This window comes from Staurois parvus, unplaced genomic scaffold (genome assembly GCF_062004578.1).
Source record: "Staurois parvus isolate SC_StPar_1 unplaced genomic scaffold, SC_StPar_1.0 ptg000292l, whole genome shotgun sequence".
In the NCBI taxonomy this organism is placed as follows: Eukaryota; Metazoa; Chordata; class Amphibia; order Anura; family Ranidae; genus Staurois; species Staurois parvus.
Genome location: NW_028318088.1, coordinates 5,653,328 through 5,665,744, shown reverse-complemented (window position 1 = coordinate 5,665,744; position 12,417 = coordinate 5,653,328). Strand labels below are relative to the sequence as shown.

Sequence of the window (12,417 nt, the reverse complement as noted above, 5' to 3'; positions counted from 1 at the left end):
TTTAACTATGTAGTGCAAGAGCCTGCCTGATTGCATACAAATTGAAAATGTTTCATTTTAACCTCATATTATATGGTAAATCTAAAGGAAAATTGTACAAGAAAATTGTATGATATATGGCCAGCCTAAAAGGATATTGCATTCCAGGACCATGCTTTAACAGAGCAGTTACATCAGTTACCTGCAGCTCTGCTCTTTTGTGTGGATGCCATAGAATGTGTAATGAGACAGATTACTGAATGGCTGTTATCTCTATTCACATGCACAAAATCTTGTGACTCAAAGCCTTGTCAGCTAAAGCTGTCTGCAAAAAGTACCCTGCACCAATGCTTTTCAGGGCAGACATCTTTGTGGGGAAGCACTTCACCAGTTATTCAGAGATGTCAGAGGAGGGAAGGTTTTACTGCCACAGTTGATGATCCCAATGCCTCTACTTCCTCAAAACACAGAAAACCTAAATGTTCCACCCAGGTTTCAACTTCAAAGTTCAGCTGTTCCTGTTGCCAAAAGTCTTAGCCCATAAAGCTCACCAAGTTTTCAGCAAAGCCCTATTCCAAATACAGCGGCACCCTCATGCCTGAGAGTGTTGGGATAGTTTGCCTTTCTTTGCCTCTTTCTTTGGATCATAGACGTACCAGTTCAAAACTCTATACCCTCAATATTTTCTGCTCTCAAAGCAACCTGAAACTGCCCAAGTCATTAAGATTTGCGGTTCAAAGGATTCTATTCAAACCTGTTCATGTTACCAAAACCCAGCATGGGTTTTCATTCTATTCTGGAATCCCTCAACAAATGCCTTCACAGCCCAAAAGAATTTGCAGGGTCAATAATTACCTCTTGGAGAAATGGGGAATACCTGGCATCCTTGGACATCCAGGATGCCTATCCGCATATTCCCATTTATCCACCTCACCCCTGTGCTTTCTGTATACTTTATAGTGGCAGACAGTCATTTCCAGTTTGTAGCTTTGAAATTAGGCCTATCCTTCCATAGTATTCATTAAAGTCCTACCAACTCTTCTTGTTATTCACAGAACTCTGCGCTTCCAGCTCACAGGTTACCTAGAAGACCTTCTTCTAAAGAACTCATCACCCTTCCAGATGTCTGGAAGGTCCACACAACAATTCAGCTTCCCCAGGCCTTGGGCTTGGTGATCAATTTTCAAAAATCTGCTACCCAACTTTCTCTTCACCTGTAATACTTGGGTATGGGCTAGAGTCGACACATCCTAAACAAATGTTTTCCCTCAAGAAAAAAAAAAATTCTTTCAGAGCCCACTCTCGAGATTTTAAGTCAAAATGACACCCCACAATGAGACTCTCCATGGAAGTTCTGAACATCATGGTAGCCTTCTTTGGGCTGTACCATTGGCCCAATTTAATTTGAGATCTTGCCAGCACAACATCTTGTCAACCTGGAACAAGCATGCTCCTTCCCATGCTGCTGTCCAGCTAAGCAAGGAGTTCCCTAACTTGGTGGATCTCCAGCCCCGCCTTAACAATAGGGGAAGTCTTTTCTTCATTATCGCTAGCAAGTGATAACACGAGATGCCAGTCTTTCAGGCTGTAGAAGTGTTCCAGCTCCTTACAGTCCAGGGAACATGGCCATCTGCCGAATCCAAGCTCCCTACCAACATTGTGGAGTTCAGAGGTAGAAGGATGGCTCTGTAACACTGGGCCCCCCTTTCTGCAAAGACACCCATTCAGAGTGCAGTCAGATAATGCCATAGCTGTGGCTTACATCACCCATTAAGGGGGGGACCAAGAGTCATGCAGCCTTGAAGGAGACATGCCATGGATAGAGACTTGATCTCTGCAGTCCACATCCCAGGAGTGGACAACTGGAAGGTGAGCTACCTCAGCTGCTACAACCTAGATCAAGAGGTGTAGGCCCTTCACCCAGACCTCTTCAACCTGATATGTCAGAAATAAGGGTCTCTGTAGACATCCTAGCCTCTGGATTCAATAACAAGCTACCTCTGTTTGGGGCCAGGACCAAGCACCATTTAGCACTATCTTCAGATGCCTTGATAATTCCCTGGTCTCATTTCATGCTAATCTATGCCTTACCCCCACTATGATTTCTGACCCTTAAGCTCAATAAAATAAAGCAAACAAGAAAGACTGTGATTCTCATTGCACCAAACTGGCCTAGAAGAACCTGATTACACAGACTTACTCGGTTTTCTAGCAGATGACCCCTGGCCTCTTCCCAACAGACTAGATCTGTTGTCTCAAGGCACTTTATACCATTCAGCTTCCCAGTCTCTGGCTTTAATGGCATGGCCGTTGAAGCCTGAGTCTTAAGCGACAACGGGGCCTCTGAATCTGTTATTCCTACCTTCCTGAAGGCAGGAAAAGCTCCCCTCGCTATGTGCTCCCGATCTCCTGTATGGCTTTCAATGCAGCAGCTGGGAGCAGTTTCTCCTCTTCTTCCTCCTGCAGCTTTCAGCTGCTTCATTGAAAGCCATACAGGATTTTGCTGCTTGTTGCCGCCCCTCCCACACACCCCTAGTGCCGGCGCTGCTTGTCCCCACCTTATTTCAACTCGCCCAATGCAGGCAGGCGAGTGGAAATTTCGAGGGCTGTCTTAGATGACCTCTCCTGCAAAATGGCCTTTTTGGTTCTTTTCACATCTGTCAGATGTGTCTCTGAGTTGGTGAATTAGCCATTCCTCATCTTTCACAATGACAAGGTAGTATTACGCCAGGACCATTCTTCATTCAATAGTGGTATCGGTTTTCCACCTCAATGAGAACATAGTCCTACCATCAATATGCCCTTCTACAAAGCATCCAAAGGAAATAGCTCTTCATTGCCTGGATATAGTCAGAGCCATTAGAGTCTACCTAAAATCAACAGCTTTAAACAGGAAGGCGGATTTCCTATTTGATCTGTCCTCAGTACCCCCAGAAAAACAAACCCTCTTCCAAGGCCACCATCACTCGACAGATAAGTCTGATCACTAGGGCTTAAACTCTTGCTAGGGCTTAAAGGTCAAATCTCCTCCTGTGCTTTTACGCACCTATTCCACCAGATTGGTGGGAGTTTTCTGGGCTTTCTGGTACATTTTGACAGCCAGTAATTGTTGGTAATAGCACCAGGGAAGGTTGCAACAGGCTGATAAGATATCCATGTTCTAAAACTTGGAGGATTTCTAGGATTTATCTGTTATGTTCAAAATAATGACATGATTATGTTTATATTTATGCACTAATTTGCATCTTTTATATCTGCTTGGAACTCAGCTTTAAGACTGACACAGAATTTTTAAAAAGATTAGAAATGGCACTACCTATATTTCACTTTGTGAAGGATAAACTTTAATGCCTTCCTAACAGCAATCAGTAAAGTTTCCCAGCATGGGGCGTCATGCTGGGGTACAAACTGTGGCCAGGAAGGCTGGGAATATTATTTTATGTTCTATTATGAAACCTATAGCCGACAGCAGTGAGGGCTATTTGTTCTGAGACAAACACTGAATAATTATGGGTAACTCATTATAATCACATTGACTTGAAGAAGCTTACAGTATGCAGTGAAATCAGGGTAGGCAATTTCAATACAAGAGAGGAGACAGGTAAAGCTGTAGTTCAATTTTATATCATGTTCAAAGTAGGCACTGTGTTGTTTTTCTTATTTTAGTTGAAATGTACCAGGGTCTCCTTGACTGTCAAAAAAAGGCATCAGCAGAATTGTGGGGAATGAAAGCATGGCACTCCCTCCCCCCTTCATTGGACATTGTGCTTCCTCCTCAGCCCCTGCACCTGTCACACTAACAGGCACATGGCCAAGGAGTTTTTGTAGTGTAGTGGGCAAAACCTAATGAGGAACTGAAAGACAAATTCCCAGTCAAGTGGGCAGGTCCATAGCCGCTATTCGGTCCAATAGCTGCTTTTGAATCCACCAATTGCCATCCGCTGTTGATCAAAACAAAGACGGAACTGACAGGGAAATCAGGACTGCCTCCCCTCTAACTTGTCATTTTCCAAATATGAAGATTGCCATATTGGGGTAATGACAACACCAGTATCCTTTGCATCTTTGTGTACATTCAGATTTAGGCCAGAGACTCTCATGACAGCTTCCCACCATAGACATGCTCAGCTTTGAGCACTGGTGTACTTCTGTATGCCATCTCAGCGCTGGTCTTTATTACCACCAGTTTTCTAATCTGCAAACAAATTCTTAAAGGACCTGTTGCATTCATAGTGACAGATTATTCAAGTGGTGATGGTTAGAACTAACTGAATTTGGTGTACATGTTGGTAATGTTAGTGAAACTAGCGCAAATGCTTGCCTGGCTTAGGCACAGGTTGTTCTAAAGAAAACTACCCGCCAGAAAATAGTCGTAGATGCTTTGAGTTCCCCTTACATGTTTTAATAAGAAAGATAACATTATTTTTACATTTCCTGTTTTTTATTTCTTAAGTTTATAGACTGGCTGATGACTCTACTAGAAAGTCCAGAGGGAGCCTTGTCAGAATCTTCAAGAAGAACATTGAAAGGTTTAGTATATGTTACTAATTATTAGTATAGCTAGAATACATTGTAATTTAATGTGAGTGCAATTTTATGGATATTCCATCAGATGTTTAATAAGCGCTACAGTGAATGCAGTTGTCAATATTCATTTATATTTCTGCAAGAACTGAACACAAAGAGTATAATATGTGCATCTTTTCTAGTGTAATCAGTGTTTCTGTAAAGGATAAATAAATAGAAAGTGAGCGCTCCAAAACCAGCAGCTAATGCACTCAAGGTAATCTCAGCAAACCTTAAAACATGTAAAATTAAATAGAAGTGCAGCGCTAAATAAAGTTGATGAATAAAAAATGATGATAGTGATAATATATGAAATAATAAAATGTCCCATACATGTTAAACATGCATAATTAAGCAGTTCATAAAATAAATAACAGGTGATCCACTAGATGTAGCCGTATATCAGGAGAAGCTGTGTCAGGAACAAGTGATAAAAATGCGCACCCACCGGACGCGCTATAATCAAGCGCATGTAATCAATATCCACTCAGATCCCTTAGGAAGGTGACGAAGGTGAGCATCCATCTAGAGGTAAGTAATCCCGGTATTCTGTCTCAGTGGTATACGGTGAAGGCTTCCAGGTCCAGAGATCCCCTTAAGGCTGAATGGGTGCATGTACTGGATACAGAGCTCCCTCCCTCTGGTGGCGGTGGTTAATGGTGAGATGTCCTGGAAATCAATTAGCTCCAATAGGAGCCAAAAACGGTGCCCATAGTGTAGTAAAGTTAAAGACTTTATTTCAAAAAGATGCAGTATAAAACAGGGTAGTAAACACTCCCAATGTATCAATGATAGATGCAGAGTAGTGCTGACCCCTTAGTAAAAATGGCCGCCGGGCCTCCTCGTGGCTCCGGGCGGCTGTGACGTCACGCTCTGTTGGCTCCTGCTAAGGCCTTTCGTGCAATGCACATCATAGGCTATTGACATTGTGATTTTGTTAATAAATGCTGAATAGAAGCCAAGTGGAGTTTGCATTTAGGCTCTATTCACTCTTGTGTGACTCCAAAGTCGCACAATTTTGAGTGCGACCTTGAGTGTGACTTTGATGCGACTTCAAGTGCTACTTTTATCCTGAATTTACACTCCCTGGCACTGAGTCGCATCAGAGTAGTGTAGGAACCTTTTCAAAGCTGCATAGATTTGAATGGGTGCCATGGAAATAATAGGCTGTAACTTGTCATGTGCCTTTATGTGCCCAAAGTCACAAGACAAGTTGCACAAGTGTGAACAGAGCCTTAGCTTTCACTGTAAAAGGTAGTATTATAAGCCTGTTGGCTTAATGGCTGTGAAATACAGTGGGGGGTGGGGATATAAAACTGGTACACTCAGAATTTGGTGCAGCTAATTCCAGGGATAGAGAATTGTCAGACGGACTACCTCAGTCGTCAGCAGTTGTTTCTGGGGAAATGAGCTCTGCATCCCGAGGTGTTCTCGGCAATCTGCTGGCGTTGGGGGTACCTGGACGTAGATCTATTGGCGTCCAGGTTCAACAGCAAAGTGGACAAGTTTGTGTCCAGGTCTCGGGCTCTTGCAATAGGGGTAGATGTCTTGGTGATACTGTGGAATCAGTTTTCCCTAATCTATGCCTTTCCCCCAATTCAGCTACTCCTGTGGCTATTACGCAGGATTCGAGACGAGGTGATTCCTGTGACATTAGTGGCACCAGCCTGGTCCAAGAGGTCTTGGTACATGGACATTGTCAGGCTAGCAGTGGGCGATCCTTGGCCTCTGCCAGATTGGTCAGAACTGCTGTCTCAGGGACTTATATTGCGCTCAGCTTTATGGTTGCTGAATTTGACAGCAGTGCTGTTGAGATGGGGGATTGTCAGACTCGGTTATCCACACAATGTTGAATGCTAAGAAGCTGGTTTCTAGGAATATTTATTATAGAACTTGGATGGCATATATTTCTTGGTGTGAGGATCGAAATTGGCACCCCCGGAAATATTTGATTGGGAGAATTTTGTCTTTTCTCCATTAAGGAGTAGAAAAGATGGCTGTTGGTACTAGTAAGGGTCAGGTTTCAGCCTTGGCTGTTTTCCTCCAAAGACCAATTGCTTCTCATTCTTTGGTTTGTACTTTTTTACAGGGAGTGATACGTTCTGTTCCTCCTGTCAGGCAGCCCCTCTGTCCTTGGGACTTGAACTTGGTCTTGGCAGTTTTACAAAAACTACCATTTGAACCTATCAGGGAGATTCTGTTAGTTCTGCTAACTTAAAAGGTTCTGTTTTTTATGGCAATCACCACTGCAAGAAGGGCATCGGAGTTGGCAGCTCTTTCTTCTATGGAACCATTTTTGGTTTTACATCAGGATAACATGGTGTTATGGCCTTATCTGTCCTTTTTGCCAAAGGTGGTTTCTAGTTTTCATCTCAATCAGGAAATTGTTCTGCCTTCATTCTTTCCTAGTCCTTAATTGGCAAAAGAAAGATCTTTGCATGCCCTGGATGTAGTTCGGGCAATAGGAGTCTTTTTGAGTATGACGGTGCAGAATAGAAAGACTGATTCCTTGTGTATTTTACCAAAAGGTCCCAGGAGAGGACAGGTGGCATCCAAATCAACTATTTCTAAGTGGATTTGTCAGTTAATCATCAAGCCTATGGTTTGAAGAGCAAGGTTCCACCCTTGCATGTGAAAGCGCACACTACCAGTAGTGTGGGGGCATCCTGAGCTATCCGCCACCAGGCTTCAGTTGCTCAGTTTTGCAAGGCTGCTACATGGTCTTTGGTTCATACATTCACAAGGTGTTACCAGGTGGATGTCAGAACCACGGACGATTCTGCTTTTGGCCGCAGTATTTTAAGTACAGCTGAAAGCTCCCTTTTGGGATGTTGGCGGTGGTTATTGTAATGTCACCCACCCCTCAAGATTATTGCTTTGGGATGTCCCACATAGTCATTATTATGACCTGCTCTGTGTCCCATGATGTGCGAGAAAGAAAATTATTTTTTTTTATACATACTTACCTGTAAAATGTATTTCTTGGAGTACATCACAGGACACAGAGATCCCTCCCCTCTTTCTGGATTTTCATTGCTTGCTACAAAAACTGAGTACTTCCTGTGTAGGAGGGGTTATGTGGGGGACTTCCTGTTTGGCCAGTGTCCATTCACCTATAGGTGGCATATAAACCACATTATTATGGCCAGCTCTGTGTCCTGTGATGTACTCCAAGAAATGGATTTTATGGGTAAGTAGGTAGAAAAAAAATCCAATTTTACACATGCACAACAAACACTCTTAGAATCAATTAATGTTGATGCTTTCTAAACATTTGAATCTAGTTGTTTTATAACTACAATTATATGTTTTGTATAAAAACTGGAGACAAGTGGACCATTCACTGGTGAAATTCAGATCCGTTTAGATTGGTGCAGTCATTCCTGTTATCCCACATGGAAGAAAAATATATGACATATATTTGAAATACTACAATTTTGACCATATTCAAAATATATATATATATATATATATATATATATATATATATATATATATAAAAATTTTTAATATATTGAATATATGGCCAAAATTGTAGTATTTCAAGTATATGTCAATATTTGGGAAGAATATTTTTAAAAGATATTTCAAATATATTTTTCGATCCTTATGGTATATGAACCTAGGTTGGATAGATTTGGATATTCTGACTGATCTTTGTTTTTCCCTGTAATGAATATCACCTTGATTACTATACTGTCTTGCTGTTGAGCGTGAATGACCAAATAACTTGGCTTTTTTTTTTCATTTTAGCTACACTTGTTAACCTCAGGGGCCTTTCAGAGTTTAAAAGGAAAGCAGTGTGGACAAGAGCCTTTGGATGGTAATAGGTTCCTTTGTCACAGGACTGTTGGGCCAGGAACAATACAGTGATATTCCATCCTAAATGTCTATAATACAATGCACATCTAGTCAGTTGAGCTGAAAAGCAGTGGAGAATGTTGGATTTTTCACTAAAAAAGGTACAATGATTAACCTGTTACAGTGAACGAAGAAGCATCTTTTTCATCTCTGGCCAAGAAAACTTTGTTCATCAGCATGTTTACATTTGTTTCTACATTGCCTCTGTAGTGTTTAATATTAGTTTATTAAAGCATACATTCACTACTTCTGTCATTTCTCTTTAACCATGTGAAGTATAGAATTGATAATTTTAGTATTCATTATTAGATTTAAATAGAATTGGAAAGGGTTAGAACCCCTGTCAGGTTAATATTGTGTTTGTGTTCCTGTTAGGCCTCATTTACACAGGCAGCAGTCTCCACCACCCCTCTGAAGTGATTTGCAGTGGATCACTTTTTGGAGGTGCTAAAGCAGCAACTTCCAGGCGTTTGAGGAAGTAATACTGCTGCCTCCTGAATGCCTGTTTTTTTTAGCTGAAGGGGGGATTTTGCTTTTAAATACTATACAGTTGTGGCGCGGCCAGTTAAATTTGCCATGCCTGCGACGCAAAGCTTCATAACTGGCATGTGTACAAACCCCTTCCGCCTCCTTCATAGGCTTTGGATACAAAGTATATATTTACTATTGTATCTACTCTGTTTCATTCATCTGCAGATCAAAGTGACAAACTTAAATCTGCATATGATATCTGTTAAAGTGGTTGTAAAACCCAGACATGAAAAATGAGCAAAGCATATTCTTCTCTAGTGTGTGCTTGTCTCAATCCAGAGCACTAAGTGTCATTTCTCCCGGCTGCCTCATTCTTCTATCTACATCTCTGATTTCTGACACCAAGAGAAAAAAAGTTACAGGGGAGGGATCCCCAGCACACATCCTGTGATTTACAGCCTGTGCTCTGTTCCTGTGAGCTATGTGGACGTCAGGTGTCTCTCCCCTCTAGTCAGCTCTCAGATCTCTGCACTGAGCTCTGTAGAGTGCAACTTCAGCTCCCTGCCCCGTTTTATGAAAGCTCACACAAGCTTTATAAATTCTCAACTTTGAATGGCTGTAGAGAAGAGAAGACTGCAGGTAAACAAGTACAGCTTTTGTAGGAGGACTTTTTTTCATCTCTGTGTATCACCTGAGGCTAGTCACTTCACTGAGTATATGGAAGAGTTTACAACCACTTTAAAGCAATCCAGCAAGTGAAAATATAGTTATCTATATTTTGTATAAAACACATTCCTATTTCATGCTTACTAATGCTTAGTTTACACTAATCAGCTGTAGTTAATGCCTTCTTCCCCTTTTGCAACCATTAATATAAACTTTTTTTTATTATTCATTTTGTAAGCTGATTTTTTAGTTGCATTCCAAAAGGGCAAAAAAGGCCTTTATGTCATTTGAAAGTAACTTAGCCATGCTGCGTACGAGCATCATTATTGTGCTGTCACAATAATGGACTTATTATAGAATTCAATAACACTAGATTTTTTAAACTAACACTGATCAAAGTAGATAGAAGCAGGGCCTTTTTTCAAGCTGGAACTTGGTGGAATTCAGTTCCATAACCTTTGGCTCAGGATCTGTGCTCCATGTTCACCATTATCATTTGTAAAGACAGAAGTCAGGCTTACAAGTGACAGCTTATTTCCCAAAGGCTCCCACAGATCGAATCTTCTGAGCAGCTGCCACTTAGTGCAGGATGGGGACAAGGGAGATGCAGGTACCCGGGATGCCAACACCCCCTTGCATGATCTCCGTGCAAGTGAGCAAGGAAAGAAAGTGTGATGTGGATGGGGGATACAGAGGCAAGCAGCTGTGGAAGAAGGCTGAACCCTACACTCTGTGTGTAGAGCACCCCTGAACTTTGCTCTCTGTATGCAGCACACCCCTGAACTCTGTACTCTGTGTGCAACCCCCCCCCATCTTTAAGACCCACTTTCTGTTAGTGAAATACAGTCCGGTCCATAAATATTGGGACATCGACACAATTCTAACATTTTTGGCTCTATACACCACCACAATGGATTTGAAATGAAATGAACAAGATGTGCTTTACCTGCAGACTGTCAGCTTTAATTTGAGGGTCACGTACCTGTATCACGTACCGGATCACGTACCTGTATGCTGGCGGGGCTTATCTGGGTTTACATCGCGCAGTAGTTATAGTGGGGGCAAGCGGACAGCCCCGCCGGATCACGTACCTGTATGTTGGCAGGGCTCTTCTGGGTTTACATTGTGCAGTAGTCATACTGCAGGCAAGCGGACAGCCCCGCCGGATCACGTACCTGTATGCCGGCGGGGCTCTTCTGGGTTTACATTGCACAGTAGTTACACTGTGGGAAAGTGGACAGCCCCGCCGGATCACATACCTGTATGTTGGCGGGGCCCTTCTGGGTTTATGTCGCGCATGAGCGCACCTGCTGCTGACCATACTGTGTCGAACCACAGCGCAATTTTGTCAGCAGGTCCCGACCAATGATTCATGGCTGAGACCTGCTGATCGGCTGTGTCCAGTCACAGCACAGAGCCCTGTGTGTTTGTTCTGTACACTGATCAGCTATCTGGATGTTTCTTTTCCCTGCAAAGAAATGAACATCCAGATAGAAAAGTAAAAGCAGCACACATTACACTTTGTTAGGCATATATTTAACCCCTTGTTTGCCCCTAGATGTTTACCCCCTCATCCCCTCTCTCCCTCGACATAATCCGCAGGGACTTCTCGCTGCTCAAACTCCCTCCAACCCCGTTCCCCCTCACTCAGCTACCCCCTCATCACCCCTCTCCCACGGCCCCACCACTGCTCTGACCTCCACTTCCACCCCACCCTACATTCCTCATACTGAAGCCCCCCCAACACTTCACACCTTTGACCTTACTACCATCGAGGAAGTCTCCAAGATCCTCTCTGATGCCCGCCTTACCACCTGCCCCCTCGACCCTATCCCCTCACAACTCCTACGACCTCCCTCCCCCTCCATCCTACGCTCCCTCACCCACATCTTTAATCTCTCCCTCTCCTCCGGCACTTTCCCCTCCCCTCTGAAACATGCACACATTACCCCCATACTTAAAAAGCCCTCCCTGGACCCCAATGACCCAACCAACCTCAGACCCATCTCCCTGCTCCCATTTACATCCAAACTCCTCAAGCGCCTGGTCTACACCCGCCTAAGCTCTCACCTCAACGACAACAACCTCCTCGATCCCCTACAGTACGGCTTCTGTCCCCTACACTCCACCGAAACTGCCTTACTCAAACTCTCCAACGACCTGCTAACCGCCAAAGCTAATGGCCACTATTCAGTGCTCCTACTCCTTGACCTCTCTGCGGCCTTTGACACAGTCGACCACCCCCTCCTCCTCAAAAAACTACACTCCCTCGGCCTCAGAGATTCTGCTCTCTCCTGGCTCTCATCCTACCTGTCACAACGCTTTTTCAGCGTTACCTATAATGCTACCACCTCCCCCTCACTCCCCCTCTCTGTTGGGGTCCCTCAGGGCTCCGTCCTCGGGCCCCTTCTCTTCTCCATCTACACCTCCTCCCTTAGCCAACTCATACACTCTCACGGCTTCAACTACCACCTATATGCTGACGACACACAAATCTATCTCTCAACCCCCCACCTCACCACCTCAGTCTCCGCCCGAATCACACACCTACTGAGCGACATATGTGACTGGATGTCGCTCCACTTCCTTAAACTGAACCTCTCCAAAACTGAGTTTCTTGTCTTCCCCCCAGCCCGGACACCACCCCCCCTTGACTTCTCCATCACATCCAACAACGCCACCATCAAACCCGCCCCGCAGACCAGAGTACTTGGTGTCATTCTGGACTCCAACCTATCCTTCCAGCCCCAAGTCCAATCTTTAACAAGCTCATGCAGACTCCAAAATACGCACGTTCCTAACCCCAGAAACCACTAAACAGCTCATCCACTCCCTCATCATATCACGACTCGACTACTGCAACTCCCTCCTCAC

General features: G+C 43.7%; 1 protein-coding gene across 1 annotated transcript in view; it reads left to right on the top strand.

The window, feature by feature from the left end:
- Positions 1-8,652, top strand: part of LOC149458190 (focadhesin-like) — a 30,365-nt gene extending 21,713 nt beyond the window's left edge. The window contains exons 8-9 of the mRNA XM_089682626.1: positions 4,433-4,508; positions 8,299-8,652. Of these exons, the coding sequence (XP_089538752.1) occupies positions 4,433-4,508; positions 8,299-8,372 (150 nt within the window). The 3' untranslated portion in view covers positions 8,373-8,652. The remainder of the gene's footprint in view (positions 1-4,432; positions 4,509-8,298) is intronic.
- The last annotated feature ends 3,765 nt before the right edge of the window (positions 8,653-12,417 follow it).